The sequence below is a fragment of the Equus quagga genome, chromosome 12 (genome assembly GCF_021613505.1).
Source record: "Equus quagga isolate Etosha38 chromosome 12, UCLA_HA_Equagga_1.0, whole genome shotgun sequence".
NCBI lineage: Eukaryota > Metazoa > Chordata > Mammalia > Perissodactyla > Equidae > Equus > Equus quagga.
Genome location: NC_060278.1, coordinates 40,581,618 through 40,595,159, shown reverse-complemented (window position 1 = coordinate 40,595,159; position 13,542 = coordinate 40,581,618). Strand labels below are relative to the sequence as shown.

Genomic DNA, 13,542 nt, shown 5'->3' with positions numbered 1-13,542 from the left:
AGCCCTTCCTGCCACCCAAAATTTTAATTCTTTTTGCCTCTTTCCTCATTCCTTCTCTGTCCCTTCCTCTCCTTCTACTCTACCCCATTCTTCTTAAGGCTTCTGACTGTCTCTGAGGCACGTAAGAATACTACAAATGTCTTTCATTTCTTTATGCATGTAATTCAACCTTCCCTTTTTTCTGCCTTGTCTTTCTAGATCATGTTGATGGAGCCTAACTCTAACCCACAAGTGGAATTTCAAGATGTTTACATTTAAAAAATAGTAAAAGACAGTTCTGTAGGGCTGCCATAACAATTTACTACAAACTTGATGTCTTAAAACAACAGAAATGTATTTGCTCATGGTACCTCAAGCCAGGAGTCTGAAATCAAGGTTGTGGGTAGAGCCACTCTCCCTCCAGAGGCGCTTAGAGAGATTCCATTCCTTTCCCCTTCCAGCTTCTGGTGGTTGCCACCATTCCTTGGCTTAAGGTCACATCACTCTGATCTCTGCCTTCATCTTCACACCACCTTGTCCTCTGCATGTCTGTGTCTCTCCGCCTCTCACTTGTTAGGAACATGTGACTGCATTTAGATCTGGATGCTCGAGGATAAACTACTCTCAAGATTTTTAACTCAATTACGTCTTTTGCCGTATCAGATAATATTCACAGCTTCCTGGGATTAGGAAGTGAATATATCTTGTGGGGGCATTTTTTTCTGCCTACCACAGGCAGCTTTCTGTCTTTCCCTTAAAGGAATTTTCCAAATCTTCCCTTTTGTTTAGAAAATAAACTATCCAACATCTGGAGTCTTAGGATCCCCTTGGTAGGAAAGATTTGCTTTGTCAGCAACTCAAGAATTAACATCTCTTCAAGTATACACTTGAAACATTTATAAAACTTACCACAGTACTGGTTCACAAAGTAAATCTTAACTAGTAATTTCAAAGAACTGGTATCATGATGGCAATCATAATGGGTAAAAAAAGGTTACATTTAGCTATCCTTTTCTTGAATTTTAGTTGACATTAGAACTTTCTTTTTTTTCCTTAAATTGTAAAAGGTAGACCCCATGGTGATCTCAGATGCCATCCCCCAAATTTTTCTTTTGTAGAATTTTAGTGAAGTGTTATCTTTATATCTGATAACAAGGTATGTTAACAATATTATATTATTTTATATAAGCTATTATCTCTATCTATATCTAATACTTAATCCCCAACCAGACATACTTGTCATCCCTATTTTTTTCTTTTTCATCTTCCCGTAATGTAAAGCAAGATCTATGTTGGGGAAAAAATGTGAAAAAGTCAAGGATAGTCCCTAGAATCCCAGCAGTGAAATCTGGGACCCTTTCTCTCTCTGGGTGGCCCCCTCACTTTGACTTCAAGTGGACTCTTGCCCTCTCTCTACCAAAACATCCTCAGCAGAAAGACTCAAAGACGTATTCACAGGGAAACGTAAATGACTGATATCAATACCATCCCAGTATGGGGCTCCTATCATAATAGTGGAGTGATTATAAGAATGGCCTGAAAGTCAGAGAGACCTCATTGAGTCCTAGTTCAGACACTTACCAGCTATATGACATTGGGCATGTTATTTAATTTTTCTGAGTATCACTCTTCCTACTTCTTAGATTGTTGAAAAGATTAATGAAATAACTTAAAGAATTAAGCAAAGTGCCTAAAAAAGTACTCAATAAATGTTAACTGTTAGCTGTTTTTCTTATAAACCAAAGACTTAAAAAGCATCACCATCCTAATGAAGAATTTCAGACATCAGGAGACAAGAGGACGGGAGGGACACTTTTGCAGGGAAAACTTTCCTTTCTTTCCATCGCTAAAATCCTATCGTACCACATGTAGCTACTGTTTCACCCTTTTGATTACGTTTACTATATAAAAATGTATGCTGAAGTGTTTAATATATGAAGGATTGTTACTATGGGGCAATAAGTATACTGTATGATAACATTATATCAGGAGGCTTTTGTTACAATTAACAGAAAACTGAAGTTTGCTAAAACAGTAGGGAGAATTTGCTGTTTCACCCAATCAGAATATCTGGAGGTGATCAGGGTATGACTGCTTTGATTAGGGTTTCAGTTTTATTTTTCTGAGATCTTCTCAGCACTGCAGCCCTCCGTGTACTGGCTTATCATCTTTGGGCTGGCTTCCTTTTTGGTGGCAGATGCCTTCTAATAATAACTGGAGCTATCCATACCATTGACCTGAAATCCCAAAGCACTCTAAATGGACATGTCGTTTGTCTACCACTGAACCCCTGTGTCCAAGTGACTGCCACACACTGATTGACTAGAGTTGTATTCCTTTAATAACTATTTGTTATGCCACATACTTGCTTTCTCAAACTCCCTTGTAACTATGGCTTGGGTGTACGACCTTGGCAAATCAGAGATAAGTCCCCTAGAGTCTGAACCTGAAGCTAGTGAAAAAGGAAATAGGATATACACAGAGTCCATTCTGGCAAGAGTGAGAGCAGTGGCAGTAGAAGTAGCCAGTGACCAGAAATAGCAGGGGCAGCTGGAGTTCTAGTGCCAGCATCAGTGGTATTGGTGCAACAGGCCCTGCTCTGTGGACCTATTGATGGTGGCAGTCATGTCTTCACAGGACTAGTTCTGTAGCGCAATTTTGGCCATGGTTCCCAGCTGCATGGCCTGCAAGGCTTCTTCTCTCCTAGAGATTTATAATAAATCATTATGTAATTTTTCATTTTGTATTAGCCTGACTTCGTTTCTGTTGTTTGGAACTAAAAAACCTTACTGATCCAGTACCCATCCCTGAGTTAGTGACTGGGGAATGGCATCACCCTGATTGTTCTAGACCAGTCAGGGCCCATCCCTGGAGCTGGGGGCCAGATTAACCTCACCCTAACCACATAGCTGCTTTGCAGTGAGGGAGAGGAGGAAAGGATATTGAGATGGCCACAACTGAAAAAGAATATTAATTGTCTTTAATGTCAGCAAAGCATACTTGCTAACTTGTTCTTTATGTTTGTTTTCTTCTACCATTAAAGTAACACCAGTGACAATCTTTCTGAAACAGATGAAACTCTGATCATTATTGAAACTGTGAGAGAAGCTAGTTTATCAAAATTTCTTCCTGAAGATGTGCCACTTTTTGAAAAGATTATAGGAGATGTTTTTCCTGGAGCAACAGTTTCAAAAGTAAATCAAATTGCATTGGAGGTAATAAGACCTTTAAAAATCATCACAAATGATTTAGATGTAGAATATCAATTAACGTAAGAAACTAGATGTGGATTTAAAGTGTTACGTTTCTCCCTGAAATACTCTATTTATAATTGAGGGGATTAAAATACTTGGAGATAGATTTTTCCCTTGGGGGAACAAAAAGAGCTTTCATTGCATCATGGCCTGATGGAAAGAAGAATGAACTGTGTGCCTTTAGGCAGGGAAGGCTGTTACATATTTTGTTCCCCAATTTTCTCATCTTTCAAATGGGAATGATAATGTCTACTCTTCCTATTTTAAACAAGTGCTTTGAGAATCCAATTAGATCAGAATTTGAAAAAAGACTTTAAAATGTAAATATTTTGTGATATTAAAATTACATAATTGTAGAGCCCTTTATTTTTTATCTTATATGTACAACTTTACAGTCGTTGCCTTAGTCTAGTGAGATCTGTTGTTGCTATTTATAGCCTCCTGTCACTCTGCATTCTAGTATGTTGCCATATGGCCACCAGTGTTGCTTTTCTAAGACATATGTTTGAACACATCAACAAAGCCACTATTGGATCAGTGTTGCCCATAGTACAAGACCCAAATTAATTATCTTGGCATGTAATGCCTTTTACAATCTAGCCAGACTAGGTTATCTTTCCAATATATCCTATCCTTTTTCCTTCCTCCATCCATTCCTCTCCTCCATCTTGTTTGCATTCTGAATTTCTCCCTGTTTTCTGGCTCTTCCTAGGCCTTTATCAGGTGTCAGGCCATTAAACCTATTGATTCCTTTCCCTAGGACCCTACCCAATTTTTAAAACACTGTTTTTTATTTATTTTAGAAAGTATAGTTTAAACAGCTTCATAATTATCTGTTCTTTAAATACAATTAATAGGCTATGTATGTAAGTTTATACCCAACAAGCACAGAATACATATTATTTTTGAGCACACATGAAGCAGTTACCAAAAAAAGACATTCATTAGGTGATGTAGGAAGATTTGGAAGAATTTCCCTTGAAAACCATCTGGACCAGGAATTTTATGACAGGGCAGCTCTTTCACAGTTCTAGTTTATTTAGAGTTTGTATCTCTTCCAGGGTCAATTTTGTTAAATTAGGCAATATTCTCATTTCATTCAAGTTTTAAAATGTATTAGTATGGATTTGAACAAGCCACTACCGTATAATTCTTTCAATTTCCTGTTTCTGAGGTTATTTTTCCAGTCTTTCTTTATGTTCTTAATTTGAGTTTTCTTCGTTTTACCTAGAAGTTTATCTGTTATTTTTTTCTCAAAGAACAAGCCTTTTATTTATTTAATACATCTTTTTCTATTTCCAACTCTTTAATATCCATATTAATATTTTTTAATATCTTTCCTTATTCCTCTGGGTTTTATATTGTTATTCTTTGTCCAGCTTTTTGAATAAGATGTCTAGTTCATTTAGTTTATTTCTTTTTACTTACTCATATAAGTGTATGAGAATTATAAGTTATAAAACTTTCTCTAAGCACTGCTTTAGTTGCATATGCTGTAAGTTCAGATGTGTAGGTTTTTTGTAATCATTGTTTTCCAGAAATTCAGTAGTTAGTACTTCCTTTTTTTCCTAAGTGTTCTTTTCAGACAGAGGTTTTTCATGTTTTTAATTTCCAGGTAAGAGACCTTTTTATTTTCTGTTTTTGTTATTAATTTTTAGTCTTATTGCATTATGATCAGAGACTGTTGTCTTTATTATTTATCCTTAGGAATTTAATTTACATTTTTATGGCTTAAGATATAGGTAATTTTTATGAATCTTCCATATACACATGAAAAGAGGGTATAACTCTTATCAACTGAAAATACAAGACATGGAGTTCCATTTATCTGCATTTGTTATGACTTTGTTAAATTAACATTTGTTAAGTGAAGCACAGGGTGCCAGATGGTGAACCACAGTTCAACAAAAGACTACAAGAGAAATTAAACTAGAGGAGGTTGTTACTCACAGGTCCTGGAGGAAGTACACTGCACCTGCCTCCAGGAGCCACATGGGAGGTCAAGGCAGGGTGCAGGCAGAGAGACAGGCAGCACCAGGGTCACATGCCTTTATTGGAGCACATAGATGGAGTGATTTGGGATTCCCAGGGTAAGCCTGAATTGGTCAATTCAAACCAAAAAGAGCAGAGTTTTGGTAAGTTCCAAAGGGGTCTTATCTAAGGGGCACACAAGGGGAAGGCCCTGGGAGGCAGGGGAGACTATTGATCACAAGGGCTCTTGGGGAAGTCACATCAGGAACGTACATGTGCTTTTTACTCTGTGGGCTGTTATCTGGGGCGTGCACTTGCGTGCGGGCCTAGTGTCAGTTTAAGGCCCCCTGCAGGCCATTTGGCTGAACGTAATGGATGCCCAGGCAGCAAAGCCATCGAGTGGCTTAGCTAAACTCCGAACACCATTTTGTTTATCTTATTGATTAAGTTACGTAGGTCTGCTATAGCCATACTTTATTCTAGTTTACTTGATTTACCTTGGACTGAGAGAAGTGAAGTGATGTCTCCTATAAGTACACTTATGTCTATTCTTATAATTTCTGCTTTCTAATAGTTGTTATTATGTTGTTTGGTACATTAATCTTAATAATAAGTCATCATTATGAATTCTACCCTTTAACATATAGTGTCCTTGTTTTTCTTGTGTACTCTTTTTTTGGCTTGAATTCCACTTTGCAGAATTCGTAAAATTTGAAAATAAAAGAATGTCTAAAAGTTTGCAAGACAAACACAATATAGAGTAACAGTCTTAACAAACAAAGTGAAATTCAAGTCAAAAAACAGTAGACAAGAAAAATGAGGGCACTATAGGTTAAATCATAAAGCATAAATTTTGACATGTAGTGTTTTGACATTCAGTTATAAATATTTCTTAATTTATGATTTCTTTTTATAGCAAAGTTATTTTGTTACCAAATATGAGATTTTAAATTATCCTTTTTATTATTAATCTTCATTTATAGTTGGTTTTGATTGAAGACTATATGCTGTAATTTATATATTTATCCTTTTGAGATAACTTTTATTGAAGTTTCCTGTCACCTAATGAGTGGGTTTTTTGTAAGTGCTTCATGTGTGCTCTAAAATAATGTGTATTCTGTGCTGCTTGGATATAAAGTAATATACACAGTCTATTAATTTTTCAGAATTTTGATAGCTCTGCTTGTTTTCCATTGTTCCATCAGTTTCTGAAAGGGGTGTTATTAAGATCTCAACTACAGCTGTTGATATATCTATTTTCCCTGCGCTACTGTCAATTGTTGCTGTATGTAAGTTGAAGTTATAAGTTGTATATATATGTTTATATCTCTTATTCTTTTACCACTATACTATATCCCTCTTTGGCCCATATGTTCTGTCTTGCCTTAGGATCTATTTAGTCACATATTAAGATTGTTGTCCAACTTTTTGGTGTGAGATTCATATCCTCAGAATTTCTTTTTCCATTCTTTTGTTTTTCAGACTTTCTGTGTCTCTCTGTTTGAACTATAAGTCTTGTAGGAGATATATTGGTAGACTTTGTTTTCTTGTAATACAATCTATTTTTACCCAGTATTTATTGATTTTAACTTTTTATATGCATTATAGATTCTGTTATCTTAAAATGCATTTGTTATATTATCTACTTAATTTCTTTTTGCTTCATTGTTTTCTCTCTTTTCCTACTCTGTGTTGGGTAGAGTGAGTTTTCTTCATTGTTTATTTTGTGTTTGTTCTATATGGTGCTTCTCTTACCTGAAGACTGACATTCATCATTACTAGTTCCTATTTATTTATGAAATTTTTCAATGTCTGTGTCTTTTCCCTTTCAAGACATGTACTGTAGCATACCCTTTGATACTCTTTGGTCTTCCTCATACTCTCACTCCTATTATGTTGGTGGTGTGTAGAATTTTAGTTCCTGGTTGTTATGGGAATATTTTTTCCTTTTTCTTTTCCTAGCTTTTTTAGACACACACACAGACACAGGTGCATGACACACATGTGACTTTAGAACACTGTAAATTAATAAAATATTTTATCAAACTTTCTCTCCCTACCTCTTGAAGACTTCAGTTTATTCCTCTTTCCAAGTACTTCCCCCAACAGTGTTTTCAGAATACGTTTTTGCATGGCAAAACTTTTGAGAACTTTAATACATGAGACCATTTCTGGTATGTTCTCATATTTGAATGACAGTTTGGCTGGATATAAAATTCTAAGTTTAAAGTTCTTTTCATTTAATACATTAAAATATTTAATACATTAAAAATATTATTCCATTTTCCTCTTGCTCCAGGGTCACTCTTGAGAAGGTCAGTAATATTTGTTCCTTTGTAGTATATCTGCTGTTTCTCTCCAGAAGCTTTTAAAATTTTCACTTTGTCTTCGATAGTCTTAGTCTCACTATAAATTCTTTAGTTATGACTTTTGGTATTCTGTTAGCCCTTTTAATGTGTAATCTTTTATTTTTGGTTCTCTAAACTGACAAGAAAGACTTATACTGTCAGAGTCTTTGTTTCACATGATTAAATGAGTGGGATTTTTCTAGACCAACAATTTGCAAGTCCAAACTTGAAGCTAAATATTAAGCGTGGCTATTTTCAAATCACTTACATGTGTTTTAGGTTTTGTTTATTTACTTTGTTTCCTTATTTTAATGAAAATGCAATTTGATTTTTTTTTCCTTTTTGCTCTGTGTGATTTCCAGGAGAAATACAGTGGATATTTATGTCAAAGCTATTGCATACATTTTGAAGATTTACATTTACATTTTGAGGATTTTCCCTTTGCCAGAAAGAAAAGAAATAAATTGTCATTTGACAAGTTTTGCTTTCTTTGTCTTATGTAAGCATCCTTCTATCCCTCCCAGGCAGTGTCTACAAATCCCCTGCTCTCCTTTCTCCAATTATATGTTTTAACTGCTTCCAGTGTTACCTTTAACATTTTTCAAGTCACAGCTGAAACAAATGGCATTGCCGTTCTAATAACATTTCTACATGCACATTAATGGTTTTACTTTTGAACTTCATTATATATTTATCTTGTCATCAGTTTTACAAGTCAGTTTATAGCAGTCTGAGCTTATAGAAGAGTTTTCTTCATAAGCATATCAGTTTATTCAGCTACTTCCCCCTTTGTATAATTTTCCCATTGGTAACTATGCAAGCTGTCGACTGTTTTAAAAAAATCTTACCAAATTGTAATATGTGGCTCATAGAAATGATCCAAAGATCATAACTTAAAGTTATGATTTTAATATTAAATTTGGAATAATCCAGTCTTTTATTTAATGGTGTATCTTTGATGGCTTACACAATGACCAGTCATGTATAACATACTCCTGTAGGAATATATGTTATTAAAGAAATATTCTGTAGATGTGCTGTTTATGCTGCTTGTTCATTTGAGATGCAAGCATCTGAATTGCGTGAAATAGGCAGTTGGAATCTATCCAACTTATTTACATTTCTGTCTCTAACAATGTCCAATGTGTGTGAGGGTCATTAACTCAGAGAAACCAAAGGATTAGCTGAGAAGTATTGAAACCATATCACAGAATAAGAGCTACAGATAGTTTATCATCCAATTGAATCCAAGGAACGTTATATACAGTCATACCTTACAATACTTTACATTAGGATTATGATTTTATTTCAAAACCTTGCAAGGTAAGGAGCTTGTGAAAATCCTTAGCCAGGTGGGACGACCTATCTGAATCTCTCTTCTTTGATTATCTCAGTTCTGCTGACCTTCTGTGTCTCCCATGCTGTCTGTCCTTATTCCACACCTGTGGACTTCTTGCTTGTATTCAGGAAGATATCTAGGCTTGTATTATTAACAGCAAAGAATTCCTAGCCTGTATACCTAAAACTGCTTGAAGTGCAGGCATTAAGTGGGCAGTCTCATCAACTCCATTTAAAAGAGCTTGCTTTTCGAAAAGTCCTCTCAGCTAATTTCCTACCTCCAGTTAGCCATGGTTTGGGAGCTACTTTTTCTCCATTTGTACAGTCCTGCTGAGTTTTTTGTCTCTTTCAGCTGTTTCTTTGTTTCATTATAGGAATGTAAGGAGTGAGAAATGGAATGGGAGAGGATGGTGAGAAAAAGGACAAATCCCCCGTTTTCTGTAGGCATAGTTATCAATTGTATCCACACTGAAATAAACCCCACTTTAGAAGGAAGTATGGCTGCCCTTATAATTCCTGTGTTAAAATATTGTGTCTTTCCAAGCTGTAGCTACTTCCTGAGATGTTCTAATGTATAACCACATCAAGTCTTCAATTTTGTAAATTTCACTTACTATCTTAGAATATGCTTAACATTGAAACGTTAGAGTAATCATTATAAAATTGAAAACCTACCTTGATGGTCATTAGTTACACATTGATATAGAATCTTTTATTCTTTCAGTGTAAGATAATTAGACAATTGTGCTATGGGAACAGCTAGTTCTTAAATACATCTAAAAGCATGAGTTCTTAAATTGGAGGACGGTCTATGAATTTGCTACTGGAGGTCTGTGAACATAAAATTTTGTGTGTATTGTATTTTGAGGGGGAAGTAGTAGTTTTCATTCTTAGATTTTGTAGGATTACATATTAAAGGTTTAATTTGCAATATATTTTAAATTAGTGTTTTTTTTTCAGAAAGCAATATTTATTGCAACAGGACAATTGGGCTTACAACAATGGCCAACCCAGAAAGAGAAAATCATACAGTTTTACAATCAACTTCAGGTAAATGTAGAATGGCATATTAGCAATTCTTTGCTCCTGTGTTTTAATAGGTATGATCAAAGAGAAAAACACAATAATAATAAAAGAGAGCTATTATAATGTTTTTCTAAGTAAAGTGGCTTATTGATTAATCATTTACCTAAATTTGTTATTTGACCCCTCACTTTAACTCTCAACTAATTCACGTCTTCCTTGACTTACGATGGGGTTATGTCCTGATAAACCAGTCTTAAGTTGGAAATACATTGAATGCACCTAACCTACCAAACATCATAGCTTAGCCCAGCCTACCTTAATCGTACTCAGAACACTTACATTAGCCTACAGGTGGGCAAAGTCATCTTACACAAAGCCTGTTTTATAATGAAGTGTTGTATATCTCATGTAATTTATTCAATCCTATACTGAAAGTGAAAACAGAATGATTGTCAGTGTATTGGTTGTTTACCCTCTTGATCGCGTGGTTTACTGGAGCTGCGGCAGCATCATGAGAGAGTAGTGTACCATATATCACTAGCCTAGGAAAAGATCAAAATTCAGAGTTCGAAGCACAGTTTCTACTGAATGCATATTGCTTTTGCACCATCATAGTCGAAAAATCGTTAAGTCAGGGACTGTCTGTAATTTTTTTCACCTTCATCTCCTTAATACATAATTGTAAAAAATCCTACAAATGTAGTGCAAAATGTTCTGCGTTCCATTGCTATGCCTTCTTTGAATTTCCCTTCTCTGTGAATAAACCATTTGGAAAAGCATCAGACTGTGCATTTCTCTGATTACTAGTAAAATTGTACATCCATTTATGTTTATTATCCGTTTGAATTCTCTATGAATTGCCAGATTATGTAATGTACTCATTTTTTTCAATTGGGTTGTTTGTCTTTTTCTTAGTAAACATAATATGACTTTTCATTATGTATTTTTCTATCGTAATTTCTTTATTGCTTACATGCATTGCAAATAAATTCTCTAAGTCTTAGGTTTTTAGAAATATTGATGGTGTTCAGTTGTGGAGGAGACATTGTTAATGAAGTAAATTCTATCGATCTTTTTTTTATGGTTTATTTTTTTGTGTCCTGTTTTTAGAAATCTTTTCTATCCTATAGATATTTTCTATAATTTCTTTCTAAAAGTTTTAGATGTTTGTGTTTCCAGTTTTTAAGTTGTCTGGAATTTATTTTTCTTCAAAGTATCAAGCAGGGATCTGTTTTTCTCTATATGGATAACCAATTTTTCCAAGAATTTTCCTCACTGATTTGCTATTTTTGTCATATACCACATTTTCATATCTAATGGGGGAGTTTCTTTATTAATTTCTTCTATATTTTATTCTTTTGGTCTCTTTCTCTCTCTTTATGACAACGACACACAGTCTTAATTACCATAGCTTTATAATGGGTCTTTATATCTGATGATACCAGTTGTAAGGCAGGAAGAAGTTATCCTTGACCCTCTTAGGGTACTTGGCTGGGTCTGAAAATTTCACTGACAAAGACAGATTAACAGGAGAAAAGCATACACATTGTATTGAATTTTAACATGTACCTAGGAGCTTTCACAAGAGAACGATGACCCAAAGAAGTGACCAGGACAAGGAGCTTTTAAATCTTTTAGACAACGAAACAATAAATTTGTGAAGAATTGATAAAACAGAGGGGTTTGGGCTAGGGGTTTCTAAATGGTAAGGAAGTAACTAGAAAGAGAAGGGTTAGTTTAACAAGTTTTGTTTATACAGCCTTCTCAGCCCCACATTCCTGGTCTCTGGTGGTAAGAATGTGTTTCCTTCTAGTACTGGGAGGGTACCTTTCACATGGGAGTTTTATGACCTGTTTAAGGGAAGAGTAGTGAGGTGAGGAGGTCACAGTGACCTTCTTGCTTCTGTCATTAAAAAAAACCTCCTTCAGTTTAATGTATTAAGTATGCCAAGGTGCCATATTTTGGGATAGTGTGTCCTGAACTCCATCATAATCTTCCGTCTTTGTTATTTTCAAAATTCTTGGATAATTAGCCTGTTGACTTCTACTAAAAAAATACTGTTCGGATTTTGATTGAGATAGAATTGAATTACTAATTATGGTGAGAATTTTCATTTTATGATATTATATCTTTTCCTCTATGCATATATTTGTCAAGATTTCACTCTGCTTGTAAGCTAACAGGTTAGCCTGCCACACTTTCACAGTGGCAGAAAACACTAGACTCCTGGGTCAGAAAGTTTACTACTCACAGCAGTTTCCCCAAGACTTAATTCTCACAGGGCAATACAGGGTCAGGTGACACCTGCACACTTGGTAAATTGTTTCACAGGAGAAGAACGCCAAGCTTAGGGACCCTCCAGCCTTATAAAGAGATTACCAGGAAGTATTCCTAGGCTTTGCTTATGGAGACATTATCTCTCTTTTATTCTGGACAGCAAATAAATCTATCCTCCATCCTAATAGGAGATACTGTCTCTGTCTTCTAAAACTGTGTGCTGTACAAACATTTCTGAAAAGATAGTTCTAAATAAAGCTTTCAATGCCTCTGCTCAGAGGCATGTAGAAATGTCAGAGACCTATAAAGAATTGTCTCCCAACAATATTCATGCCTCATTTATACACTGTCTTGGCTTATGTGAATTTTCCCATGAGTATGCCACTCTGTTGATCACTCTGATTACAAAGTGACTAACAGGAGCTGGTACCAAATCCATCCAGATTATCTCATAAAGCATTTAATAAAGGCTTCTATCAAAAGGACTATAAACAGTAGGATGGGACAGACCTAAAATGTTGATCTCAACCATGCCCGTCCAAGGTCCTGGACCCAAACAGCTAAGCAAATTCCGTAAGCCAACAGAATCTACCTTAGAAAGCCAGGTATATTTCTTCTTAAGCTTCTGTATTGTCTGTTCCTCTTGGTCTAAAGCATTAATCCAAATACAGCAAGGTTAATTCTCAATTGCATAGACTTTGTCTTGGCCCACAAGGAGGAAGTGTCTAGTGTAGTTCTGTCATCCATAACAACCCTGGCCAGTGAGTTGAGACTGATTTGAAAGCCTTCCAGGGTCAAAGTGATGTTTCCTTAAACACTGGATTTTTAACACTTTTATAACCACCTCTAAGGTGCAAAGCGCATTGTTTTAGTGAGGGAGGCAACTTAATGCGTGGCTTCTACATAAGAAGTACAATCCTAAGGGTGCACATGGTACCCTTGGAAAGAAAGTGTTTTTTATAGTTGTTGGGTTCACTAAATGGGACCTACATCAGTTTGAGGGGGCAGGAAGACACAGGTTGACAGTGCCTCTAATATGGGCTCTCAGTTCAGTTCTAATAGTTAAGTCTAGTTCTTTATTTTGGAGTGACCACTTGAGGACAGTCAGTCTGATCTTACCTATTTGCCATACCATCAACCAGATGATATTTGTCTGCCCCATGGAGTGACTGAGCAATGGCAGTAGGTGCGGGGAAGATATCCAAGACTTCTTGAAGTGTTGACAGGTGTTTTGCCTAGGATGTGCGGTGGCTGAAGTCACCCCCTTCTGTTTCTGATAGACTTCTTAGTAAGGTTAAGGGGAGTAACAATTAAATCGTGGTCAGTCCCATTTGGTAGGGGATGGCAGT

General features: G+C 35.7%; 1 protein-coding gene across 1 annotated transcript in view; it reads left to right on the top strand.

Annotated features, from left to right (window-relative positions):
• The window catches only part of DNAH14 (dynein axonemal heavy chain 14), a 390,346-nt gene that overhangs the window by 185,528 nt on the left and 191,276 nt on the right, over positions 1-13,542 (top strand). The window contains exons 34-35 of the mRNA XM_046678097.1: positions 3,023-3,194; positions 9,851-9,940. Of these exons, the coding sequence (XP_046534053.1) occupies positions 3,023-3,194; positions 9,851-9,940 (262 nt within the window). The remainder of the gene's footprint in view (positions 1-3,022; positions 3,195-9,850; positions 9,941-13,542) is intronic.